The sequence below is a fragment of the Tympanuchus pallidicinctus genome, unplaced genomic scaffold (genome assembly GCF_026119805.1).
Source record: "Tympanuchus pallidicinctus isolate F22 unplaced genomic scaffold, pur_lepc_1.0 scaffold31, whole genome shotgun sequence".
Taxonomy (NCBI): Eukaryota; Metazoa; Chordata; class Aves; order Galliformes; family Phasianidae; genus Tympanuchus; species Tympanuchus pallidicinctus.
In genome coordinates this window covers 3483560-3496017 of record NW_026294749.1, presented here as the reverse complement: position 1 = coordinate 3496017, position 12458 = coordinate 3483560, and the positions used below count along the sequence as shown (strand labels likewise).

The window sequence follows — 12458 nt, the reverse complement described above, 5'->3', positions numbered from 1 at the left end:
AAGGGCAGCGTGGTGTGGAGGAAGCGTGGCTCAGCTGCAGAAATACATAACCTAGAAGGACCGGCAGAAAGCATCCAGTCCATTCAGCTCGGTAAAGGTCACGTGTCTGTCCCCGTCCCCTACCCCCCCCCCCCCACCCCGCCTGCGTCTGTCAAACTTGCTTGTCATACTAACAGCAAGGAAGACTGCACAACTTCTTAACGCATTCTATTATTTTCATCAGGAAACCTGTTCTAAAATACAACAGGCTAATGTAGCATCTGTACATAAGACCGATCCCCAAATCACAGTTTGTTCACTGAATAACTGCCTTTTCCATTCTAGGGAATTCTTTCTCTCTTCACAGTGCTGAGTAGGTGCCGCAGAGTTCAGGGCTCTGCACCAACAGAACAGCAGCAGCAGGTCCATGTGGGAGGTAATAGCAGCCCACAGTTTATGTTTAAGGGAGGGGGTCTTTCTGCAGCTGGAGTTCAAGCTCTAGAAATGTGACGAAGTGTCCCAGTAAGGGATCCAGTAGCCTGTTCCCGTTTCCTGGTGGAAGCTGAGGGCCAAGGCTATTGTAGATCCAAAAGAAACACGATGGCCAGGGTAGAATTGTTTAATTCTGTGCTAAACCCCACAGTGAGTTTCCTTGATAAGATTCCTTTGCTGTGAAGGACTTCTGAGGCTATGTTTGTGTCAGTCCCATGCTTCTCTTGCAAACAAAATAATCATACTTCCTTTAGTATTGTAAAACCTTTGAGGTTTTACAATGGTGTGTAATGCTGGCATATCCTGGAACTCTGGCCCTCTGCAAATACAGAAATCAACCTTTATTCCCCTCTGTGGTTGTCATCAAGGAATCTGATTTTTTTAAACCACCGGTGCATCCTTATTTGCCCTGACAGTCTGACTTGTGCCTTCTGTTTCTCCTTAAATATCTTTATGGATGATCTGACACCAAGCTGGGAGGGAGTGTTGATCTGCCTGAGGGTAGGAAGGCCCTACAGAGGGATCTGGGTAGGCTGGATTGATGGGGTGAGGCCAATTGTTCAGCAGGACCAAGTGCTGTGTCTTGCACTTTAATTGCAGCAACCCCATGCGTTGTTACAGGATTGGTGCAGAGTGACTGGAAGGCTGCGCATCAGAAGCGGACCTGGAGTTCAAGAAATGTGCAGATGTCACTCTGAGAGACATGGTTAGTGGGCATGCTTGTGATGGATCGGCAGTTGGACGTGATGATCTTAGAGGTCTTTCCAACATTAATGATCTACGATTCTGCTCTATAATTCTGCTGGCCAGCGTGTTCCTCCACAAGAGACAGGAGGCTCATACCTGGCTGCTTTCTGTAAAGTGTCTCTTTGGAAAGAGAGGTGGGAAATGGTGCGTGGAGGGGCAGAACAACCTTGGTGGTAACATGGTCGCTTCAAGGCTGAAGTTTCCTCCTTGGGCCTGAAGACAGTTTTCTACACTTTGTTAGACAAACAAACAGCTTCTTTTCAGTAAATCTCCACAAAATGCTGAGTCCAACTGTTACTGCTCTAAATAATAATAAATAATAATTATAATCAGTAATGATGATGATGGCTGTTACCAACTGATTCTGGATTGACTAGAATGGAAACAGTCATGGGTGTTTAATGCTCTGGCAGCTCTGAACAGAAGGGCTGTTAACACCTGTAGTAATTCAGAGGCCTAGGGCAGTCATGGTGAGATGGCAAATTAAGTTTAATGTAATTTGAGGACAGGTGTTTCTTGGTTATCCGTATTATGAAGTGTTGTAAAGAAGGCTGTACTGAAACCTACAGTCCAGAGATTCTGAGATGGTGTAGCAATGAAATAAAGCAAAAATTACTTCAGTCATATCTCAGAACTGTGGGGAAGTCATTCACTTTTGGCTTTCTGTTGCAATGCCAGGCATTATGAAAATCATTTGACAGCATTTTGTTGTTGGGTTTCTTTGATGCTCTTTGTTTTTGTTTTTCTGCTTCTTTGGAGCTTTGCATTACATCCGTGGCTGAAGATAGGAAGTAAGATGCCTAAATCTCTAACAATTGTGTGGTTGAAAACCTTTCAGTATTAGTAGTAATTTACCAGTGAGCCCTGGACAAAAAAATAGACAGAAATTAACATTTCTTTGTTGGTTCTCAGCAGCTCAGTGTTGCCTGTTCTGACAGCCCTTCTTAAAATGAATAGGGAAAATGAACTGATCCAGAAATGCAATCTGAAGTTACACAGAAATCTCTTAATTGTCACTGAGCAGAAAGGAAGGCTATCCCACAATGGGCAATAACCTCAATACTATTTTTTAAGGCTTTTCACAATAATGTTTTTATATGAGCAAAAATGTTAAATTGTGGTATTAATGAAAATAAAATAAACTCACAGGCACTGCTGCACCGCTGAAAAATGGTGGGGGCTGATAAACAGGAAGCATCAGAACACCAAAGTGCTGGACCGAGGTTACCTGGAGCAGTTACCCATCTTAGGAATCTCAAAAATGAAATGAGATCACAATAAGTTTGTGCTGTATAGGGAAAGGGACTTCTTAACGGAAAACTGAATTTCCTTCCTTTCTGCTTGTGACTGTGGTTAGCTGCCAGGTAGCTGCTCAGAGGCCCTTTCTTTTCTGTGTCTCATGTGCATTAGGGGCTGTGTAGGGACCGGCACTCAGGTGGGATGTGGATCTGATGGCGCCGTGGCTGCAGGCTCCATGGGGAGCAGCAGGGAGGAGCGATCCCTCACACTGAATGTTCCCAGCTCTGGAGTCAATGCTGAGAGGTTAATTCTGGGCTCAGCACCCTGCCCGGACGCTGTACAGAGGGATGATCGGTGGACAATACCCTAAGGGTATTTGTCTGTAATCTTTCTGTAATCTACCTTTTAATCTAAAGCTAAAGCATTATCTGGTCTAATTGATCCCACTGCTGTCCAACAGCTGTCAAGATATTATGTTGTACAGTTGATTTTACAGGGAGAGACTGTGATGTTTAGATACCTTTGGCCCACCAGTTCTACAAAAACTACTGAATTTCTCTGATGCCATAGAGGGTAGAGGAGGAAGAAGCTGCAGCACTGTGCAGCAGTCAGCATTGAGGGCCGTATCCCCTAAGAGAGCACAAAAGTAGAATGTCATGCCCCTTGAGATGTGGGACTGCTGTTGTGACTGAATGCAGCCACAATTTCCTATTGTAATTAAGTTAGAACTTCCACAATCCTCCTTAGATGCTGAGGTGTGGCCCAGCAGCAGCTGTAAGTGTAGAGAATAGTAAGAGGATTTACTTTCCCTTGGGCTTTATATTGAGTTCCAGTAAAGGCATTACCTTTGCTTTCCGCATCCCACTGGAATAAACTGTACTTGCAGATGTGGCAGTCTGCTTTTTGAAAAAAGGTGGTAAGTCCTTGTTTTTTTTCCCTTGTCAGATATTAGTAAAAAAATGTTCTCATTTCATCAAGGGCAATTGAGAATTCAGTAACAGCTGTGAAGTGCTTTGGCTGCACAATCCTAGAGAAGAAACAGGCTTTCTTCTGTAGTCGTGGCACCCACTTGGCAGAAAGCTGTATCCCCTGTCTCCCCTGCATCCCCTCCAGTTGCAGCCACCCAAACTGAGCTCTCAGGGGAACATGTGACCACCCAGGGTGTGCTCGAGCTTCCTGTGAGTCAGGTGGCAGCAGCATTTTCTTTCAGCCTTCTGGTAGCAGGGAGCAGTAGTGACAGGAACGACAGACCCAGCTGATCCACGTGTGGCTCCAAGGCTGGTATCACTGACACAATTTTGTTTCTAGATCATGGGATGGTCTACACGACACCAGGCCTGCTGGCATCTAATGGAATGCACCTTTCTCATGGCATTTTTGTACAAGAGTTACTGGGGCTGATCAGTAGAACTTTAATGCAGATTCCAGGGGAAAAGGAATAAAACCAGACAAGCAAATAATGGAGATGTTGTGGTAGGAGTCTGCTATGTGCCACCCAGTCAGGACAATGATAGCAATGAATTATTCTTTAAGAATCATAGAATGGTTTGGGTTGGAAGGGACCTTTAAGATCATCTACTTCCAATTCCCTGCTATAGGCAGGGACACCTCTCACTAGACCAGGGTGCTTAAAGCCTCATCCAGCCTGGCCTAGAAAGCCTCAGGGTGGGGGCATTCACTGCCTCGCTGGGCAACCTGTTCCAGTGTCTCACCACCCTCACAGTAAAGAATTTCTTCCTGATATGTGGTCTAAATCTACTCTCTTCCAGTTTAAAGCCATTTCCCCTTTCCTGTCTCTACGTGCCCTTATAAAAAGTTCCTCCCAGCTTTCCTGTATGCCCCTTCAGGTACTGGACTGCTGCTATGTGGTTTCCTTGGAGCCTCCTCTTCTGCAGACTGAACAGCCCCAACTCTCTCAGCCTGATTACTAAGAGCTTATTACTAAGAACTAAAGAGATACCTCTGGATCAGCTGCTCTTGTCCTTAGGGGTGACAACTTGCTGCTGCAAACCAGTACAGGACATTCATCCTTTACTTTGATGATAACTTGTTGGTACAAAGAGAGCTCACTAAGGAATGTGCTCCTCTTTTAAATAGAGGGTTTATATGGGTGAAGTTGCCATCTAGATCATAGTGACTGGGAAGTAGTTGAGTTTAAAATCTTTGCTAGGAGGCAAACTACCACCAAAACTTCAACCCTGAATGTAGGGAGAGCAGATTTCAGCTGCTCAGGAAACTAATGAACAAGGTCTTCTGGGAAACTGCTTTTGAAGGAACTGGCAAGTGTTGCTTTTCCCCAATATTTGTAGGCAAAGATTGTTTTAGACTTCTTTTACTTTTTGATTTTTGTAACTAAGGCTGGAATAGTTCTCAGTTATCTGTGTAGTGACTCACCTAATTTAAAAGGAAACATCATAATCTTCTAGCTTCATTTTTAAGTATATGAATCCCCTCAGAATGATGAGACTGTCTGGCACAGAAACTTCAGATTACCATGAGCTTCAATTATTTTCTTTTGTTTTGTGTCTTGAGGCTTCAGTATATGTATTAATATATTAGGATTTTTCTTTAAAAAATGAAATTGTGTATGAATTAGGCTTGGTATTTATTATTGGCTGCTCCTTTCCAGCAGAATCTCTTTGCAACTTGTATATTGGAGCAGGCAACCAACCTCTAGTGAGATTGTTCCAGGAATGAAACATTTAAAGCAAAGAGGGAACTACTGAAAACTGTGAGGTTTTTGAAACCTGGCTTAAAAGCACCTTAAGGGCATTTTGATTTTTCTAGGCTACGAGCCTTCCTGGTAATACAAATCAGATGGGGATCTACTTATTTGTCCGTGTCTTTCTGACATTGCAAATGTCTTCACCTGCTGTAATAGAATATAAAATAAAGGAAAATTGTTATGATTTTTTGGAAAAAATTGTCAGAGAACAAGTCCAGTGCTGCCTAAACATGTGTGGGATAGGAGGATCAGCTACGAGAACATGAAAATCTAGACTAAATGAGCAGGAAAGCACATTGCCCTTATACCCTTCTCCCCAGTCTGAGACAGAGCTGAAGTTACCTAGCTCTAGCTGGCTCTGACAAAGTCAGTGTAGTTTTGATAGGACTGTATTTAGCCTCTAGTGATACAGCAGAGCAACATATTTTTAGAGTTAAATCGCTGTAACATTTCCAGCGCTTCTAAGAAATTGATACTGTCCTTTTTTTTTCTTCTTTTCTTTCCTTATTAACTGCAGACCACTGTCTAAAAATTCTCCCTTGAGTTTTTGAAAGGCACGTGCCACGACACACATGTACCATGCACAGTGCGTGCCACATGGGAGGCACCAAAAGTGTCTCAGCACTCACTATTGCACAGTTGGCTGGCTTCTAAAGCACTGCAAGAGCAGCCTTCTGCAAACATGATCTAATTTGGTATGCGTCCACACCCTTAGACACAGTTCAGAGTTCTGATTACCTCTTCCCAGAATAGGTATAGCAAAGGTAGACATGAAATAAAGGATTGACAAGAATTATGTGCCACGTGGAGCAGTTTCTGTGTGGGGAAAGACTGCGCAGGAATCAACTGAGAAGACTGTGAAGAGTTGCAGTTGGATAGTTGTTCTTGGTTTATTCACAGACCCCATCATCTCTGTGTAATGGCTTTCAAATTTCAATGATGTTTTACATATGAGCAGTTAAAGCACATGCAGAGTGATGATCCAACTGATACAGTCTATTTACATTTCCAGGAGGCTTTTGACCGTATTTCCTCTGAGAATTTTTGATGGAAAGGTAAGGTTAAGAAAGGTTACAGCATGGACACATATCTAAAAGACAGGACAAAGAAGGCCATTGTAAATGGTCAGTTCTCTGTTCATGGGTTGTTACAAGTCAGCTTCTGCAGGGATCTGTACTGCTGAAAATAAATGATGTGGAAAAGGATGTGAGTACTGAGGTTAAGAAAGTTTGCTGAAAGTTTCTTCCAATGTGGTCTGGGTTTATTTAAGGCTTTGCTTTTATTTTATCTTCATATACTTTGGAAAAAAAATAAAGTTCCAAACATTCATAGACTAGCTCGTATTTATGAAGGAACTTTCCATAATTTCATTATTCAAGCAAGTAAACTGTGATTAATAGTCCAGCTCATTGATGAGCACTTGGAAAAAACCAAGTAAGTACCAAAACAAATACTCCATGCCCAACAGGTACGAAATACTGAAACAAATCATGTTCAACAAAAAGTAAGTATAAGCAGACAGAAACCTAGATTCATTGTCCTTGTGGTGACAGCTGCAGGAAGAGCAAAGATTTCTGAGGTTAGGTTTGGACCGCGTGTAACTAGCTGTTCTTTCAATTCTAGTCACAATTGTAGGCTGCCTTGTGTCACAGAGAATGTGTGTGGCAGGGGTGCCTGGGTTTTTTGTTTGATCCATTGTTTTAATGAATTTTCAAAGTTTAATGATGCCAAAAGCTTACTGTGATGAGCAAACCTGACGATAGGTGGGTCAGTAGTTGTGAGGCATGAGGGGATGTCATACCTGCGTGGCGGACTGGCTCCTCTCTGAGGCTGGGAACAAGCCCTGCTCCTCACTGCAAGGACCACTGCCCTCCAAACTCAGCAATGAGCCGAGCAAGCCCTGGGCGGTTGGGACAGTTAGCACATCCCAGGGCTGAGGATGTGCAAGATGATCAAGGGCAGCTCTCTCCTGCGCTGGGGAGCCTATCGCTGGGCCCAGCGCTCCAGCTGCGGCCTCCTTAGAGCTGAGCAGAGGGGCAGGATCAGCGCCCTTTGCACGCTGGCAGCACGCTGGCACCTCGTGCAGCCCAACTCAGCACTCACATTTGTGGGCAGCGCTCCTTGCTGGTTTAGCCAAGAGTCTGGCAGGACTCCTGGGTCCTGTCCAGCTGGGTGGCCCCGGCTGCGGTGTGGCCAGGAGGTGTTCCACCCCAGGGGCAGAAATTTGCCCTTCCCCCCACTAGTTTAAATGGTGGGATCATTGGAGTAACTTGTGCTCCATCTCCGACTTGTTGAAGCCCTCACGTGTTTTGTTAGCACTGCCATGAGTGCCGATTCCTGGTGGTGGAAATAAGGTTGTGTTTCTACGCCCTCCCCAAGGAGCGGAATATGGAGGAAGCGTCATGGGTAGGGACAGCAACGCCAACGGCCTGGTCAATAACACAGAGACTTTTTCTTCTTTGTTGTAACAGATGTTCATTTTATTTATTTAGTCTGCAAGCAGCAGGCCGAGAGGCAGATGTCGTCCTCCCAGCCCACTGGAGCCGTGCTCTGACGGCAGTGGGGTGCCCACCTAGCGCCGCCGCCGGGGCCGCCTCTTGCGGGGTGGGGACGAGTCCTGGCGGCTGCTGCTGGCCTTCCTCTTCGGGGGGCGCCGGGGCCCCCCACGCGAGCGGTCCCTGCCTTGGGTAGAGGGGCCCGCTGCCGCCGCCTGCCCTGGCTCCTCCTGGGGCTCCTCCGCTGAGGGCGCGGTGGCGGTGCTGGGGCGCCCGGGTCCCCCAGGAGAGCTGCCGGGCAGCTCCTCGGCGCTGGGCCCTGCGGGGCTGGTGGAGCGGCCTGGGCCCGAGGCGGGAGGCTCCAGATGGGAGGTGCTGCTGATGGTGCTGGCTGCAGGTCCGTCCTCCCATCCTCCAGCAGCGTGGCTGTCCTGATGGTCCAGCTCGTGGTGGATCGTGGGGCCGTACAGGGCTGCTGCAGTGCCGATGAGCCTTCTCACGAAGGGCACCACGTTGCCATCGGTGATCGGCTGCAGCGCCTGCAGCAAGGCCTCCTCGTCCAGTCCATGCTCGCACAGGAAGTTCATGGTGGTCCACTGTCCTGCATGGACTTCCCACCAGTCATCGCTGGACTGCTGCTGGATCTCCTCCTGCAGCCATTGGAGCAGGGGTTCGAGGTCTCCCTGATGTTCCCTGAAAAATGCAGCCCAGACCTCGGCTGGAAAGTTGTGCTCAGGTGGGATGAGCACCGGCTCTGCAGGCCCCTGCTCCTCCTGCAGGCCTTGATCTTGGTCTGAGTGCGCTGCGGGCTGCGGGACAGCACACTCGAGGAAGTCATCATCCGACCTCACCGAGTACCGGATGGTTGTAATTTCGTGCCCGCATACGGCACAACTCGGCTTCTTGTAGGCCCACCAGATGGCACAGCCGTAGCACAACTGGTGTTGGCAGGGGGTCACGTAGGTGACATCCTCCCGAATTTGCCCGCAGATGGGGCAGACCCAGTCGGATGCCACGTCCATGGCCCCGGGCTGTGCGGTGGGCTGGGGAGAGCTGAGGTCGGGAAGCTGCTCCCCTCGCTGGTGCTGCAGCAAGCAGAAGGTGTTACGAACTGCAAAAGAGAGAGAGAGCCCACGGTCACTGGCTGCCCCGGTCCCTCAGCAGCAAACCCTCCCGGTCCCTGTTCCCCACCAGCTGCTGCAGGGGCCGTGATGTCCTGCACCACTCACCTCTGCCGCTACAAGCGCACCCTGTGCGGCCCCAGCTGCCCGAAGCAGGCAGGGCTGAGGGAAACGCTGCTGATACTGTGGGACGGGCACCAAGAACTGGTGCCAGCAACCCCACAGCTCAACGCAACCAACTCGCTCAGTGCTCCAAGTCTCGCAGCTATGCTCAACTGGAGTCCAGGCACAAGTGCACACTGGCCTCTGCCAGAGCCCAAATCTATACAGGGAGGGCTAGCGAGGTCACAGTCATCTCCATTGCTGACATCACAACCCCTTGGCTGGTGACCTCACCGTCCATCGCTGCATCTATTGGGGCCCCAGCTTGGACCTACATCGCCCTCCATCATTTGTTTTGTAATTGTGATAGACTTGGGGAAGTAAAGGTTTTACGTATTTCTACTGCGCGTGTAACTTGTAACCAATTTGTCGTTAAATGGTGCCATAAGATAGCATGGCAAAGCTAGATAGGTCCAATATGGTGCAATGGATGCCGCTTTGGCTGTCCTGAGGACCAGCTCCTCAGAGTTGCTGTCTGCCCGCCCTGCATGGATGATGGACCGCATGCCCTGTTTGCAGTGTGGGCCCTGGGGCCTGCTGCTATTGCACGGCTGGGTGCAGTGGAAACAAAAACGGTGGCAGCGTGCCATGGTGCAACCATGCTGTCCCACTTCTCCAGGTCTGTGGGGCTGTAGGTATGTAATGTCACCTCCATGCTTCCACCAGCAGGAGATGCTGTGACAGCAGGTGTCACGCTGGAAGAGGACAGGAGACCCCACGGGCATGGGCCGGCCTGGGGAGGGTCCCTCAGGAATCCCCCTCCAGCTGCCGGCGTGAGGCATTGCCACGCTGCCTACCTGCGCTGCTGCACGCGCCTCTCCGCGATGTCCCGGCTGCCTGCTGCCAGCAGGGTCGGGGTACAGCAAAGTGGCTCTGAGACGGCGTCTGAAGCACGTTTCAGCTCCCAAGCTCGCCCTGTCCACACTCCAGTCCTCGCACACTCGCTCGGTCGGAGGCCAGGCATGAACTGCCGGGCCGGGCTGCCGCGCCCGCGTTCAAGCAGCGTGGGCCAAGCAGTCACAATGCGTCGCACGGAGACGTCACAAACCACGGCTCGGCCGTGTCGCCAGTGCTCACCTTCACTGGCTGACATCACCACCCGTCCCACAGCGATGTCGCCGTCCATTGATGCTCATCACCGTGCGCCGGCCTCACCTGCCGCACGCGTGCCAGCAGCACTGCAGCCCCAGCACACGTTCCTGGGCTTTCCGCAGCGCCGCTGCCCGCTCCATTCTCCCCCACATCTCGTGTGCTCAGTGTCAGTGTTTCACACCAGTCAGTGGCACCTGGGCTGTGTCTTCCCACAGGTCCATTGGGTGGCTCTGGCCATGGCAGGCAGCCCCAGGCTCATACACCATGAAGGTTTATCATTCAATAAAAGTTCACGCTTCCCTCTGTCTCTCGGACTGGATGATCTTAGAGGCCTTTTCCCTTGTCAATGATTCTATGATTCTATGCTACCCACATGCATGATCGCTGCTTAGTGAAGCTTTCCCTGATGTTGGCAGCATTCCTTCATTGATGCATTTAATATTTTCTATTTGATCTTAAGTGTGTGCTGGTCTGGTCTGTTGCAAAGCCAGCTACTGCAGAAGCAGCATAGGGCTGCTATTTAGTTTGAGCAGGATAGCAAAAGGGGACCAGTTTTGACCAGAATGGAGAACTAGAGTTACTAATAGATTTTCATTAGTGAGATACTGTGTAGCCACTGGGGCAACTTGTCAAAGTGCCGTGGAATTAACTGATCACCAGGGAATAGGTTGTGAGTGTGCCTTGCCTGATTATGGCCTGCTATGCAAGAACGCAGGGCAGTCGCAGGTGATGATGTGGTTCCAAGTCTGTAAGCAAACTTTATTTTTCTTCAATTTGGAGTCTCAGTTGAAGCTCCTACGTTTCACAATACTTGGCTGGATCTTGGCCTCGATGAAAGCATTTCAGTGCACAACCTAAGGCTTTTTTGCTCACTGTTCATGTTCATGTTCTTTTTATAACTGTCTTTTCTGACACAAAGGTTTCTTCTGTTGGAAACTTTATTGCATGGCTCCCAGTCTGATAGTAGTCATATTAAGCTGTTCTCCATTTTGAAAATTCATGGAATCATGGAGGGATCAAGAAATAACTTAAGTGTTTCAAAAATTTAGGAGATCACTAACGGCTATATGCTGTTACTGGGTTTGAGTTTGATTCTTTGCACTTCTGTGTGTTCTCCTTCCTCTGATAAGTTCCTGCATTTGTCACAGTGGGATGGGTTGGGACAGGATCTACTTTTGTGTGTTTGTCTGTGCACTTTCTAGACATGTAGAAAGAGGTGAGCAGAGACAAAATCGCAGTTTATATTCATATAAAATATGTTTGTCAGAAGTACTCGTGCTATCAACCAATTAGAATTCTATTCCAAAGAAGCAGAAAATTGATGGAAATATTTCTCTCAGCACACAATGTGTATGGGAACTGCTGAGTCACGGCCTGAACCTCTGATTGATCGCCTGAGGTGAGCAATGAGTCAGCCATGGGAGCACAGGTGAAGGCAATTCTGTGCTGCCGGAAGGGGTGGAGCCTGGCTGCACCTCTCCTAGACCTATTTAAGAGCTGAGTACCAGTGGGGAAGGATTTTTTCTGGCATTGTGCTCTGATGGAGTTTTACCAGTAAGCCTGGGATATGGGTGAGTATCCTTTTCTTTGTGCTTTGGTGTAGTAATTATGTTGCTGAGTGCTCTGGTATACCTCATAGCTGTAAATTCTGTGCGTTTGTTGTTTGTACACCATGGCTGCAGACCACAGTTTGCAAAACAAGTTCCATGGCTTGGTAGAATCTGCCTTTTTTTGGTTGGTTAAGTTTATTTTTCTATGCTTTTGTTTATTTATCTATTGTCTTGGAGGTGTTGGAGAGGTTGGCGCGCTTCTCTTTGCAGTAGGCTGTTCAAAGTATTTGGTTAATGCAGACTGAGGTATTTTTCCATGAATGAAAGGAATGAGGGAATCTCACAATGTTTTCTTTCTGTGTACATTCTGGAATAGGTTGATGTTTTTCAAGGTGGACCTGATGAAAATCCTCCACCTTTCAAGGATGTGGTGGAATCCAGCTGGTGGTCTGTATCTATCCAAAACGTCTATAGCCAGCAGCTCCTCTGATTTGCTTGTGGGCTATTGTAGGACTGGAAATGGTGAACCACTGTCCTTTGTTTTCAGTGCTGCTGTGATGGTTCTGTCTCTGTTCTTCAGGGCAAATGGAGGGGAAGAAAACTGTCAATGCTGAGCATGTGGCTGAAATGAGGAAAATCTGCTGCTGCGTGGAGAGAATGCAAGTGATGCACTTAAAAGGGCTGTAGGTGAAAATGGTTAAAAGTGACTGCCAATGCTGGCAGGAATTGGTTTGGGAATTTCCATTAATGCTGTAGTAAACTTGTTCTTGTAGAGTATGTGTAGTCATCATTCCTCTAAGTAGTTTAAGGTTCCATCTGGAAAGTGCTGGACAATGGAAGATGTGTGCTGCCTCTG

The 12458-nt window shown here is 48.0% G+C and overlaps 1 protein-coding gene and 1 long non-coding RNA gene across 2 annotated transcripts; one reads left to right on the top strand and one right to left on the bottom strand.

The window, feature by feature from the left end:
* The first annotated feature begins 4 nt into the window (after positions 1 to 4).
* LOC128087734 (uncharacterized) lies at positions 5 to 7321 on the top strand. Its single transcript, XR_008209967.1, has 3 exons — positions 5 to 91; positions 325 to 415; positions 1093 to 7321. It is a non-coding gene; the product is annotated as an uncharacterized LOC128087734 (long non-coding RNA).
* A 433-nt stretch (positions 7322 to 7754) lies between these two features.
* Positions 7755 to 12458, bottom strand: LOC128087691 (uncharacterized). The gene is made up of 2 exons (XM_052697549.1): positions 10038 to 12458; positions 7755 to 8788 (listed from the first exon to the last, which is right to left on the bottom strand). Exons 1-2 carry the CDS (start codon positions 10084 to 10086, stop codon positions 7755 to 7757), a joined length of 1083 nt encoding a protein of 360 aa, XP_052553509.1. The 5' UTR covers positions 10087 to 12458.

Excerpts from the sequence above, each read along its gene's own strand:
- LOC128087691 (XM_052697549.1), bottom strand. The coding sequence starts at position 10,086 with ATGGACGGCGACATCGCTGTGGGACGGGTGGTGATGTCAGCCAGTGAA. Across the intron at positions 8,789-10,037 it reads GGTGATGTCAGCCAGTGAAG|TTCGTAACACCTTCTGCTTG; the intron begins GTGAGCACTGGC and ends TCTCTTTTGCAG.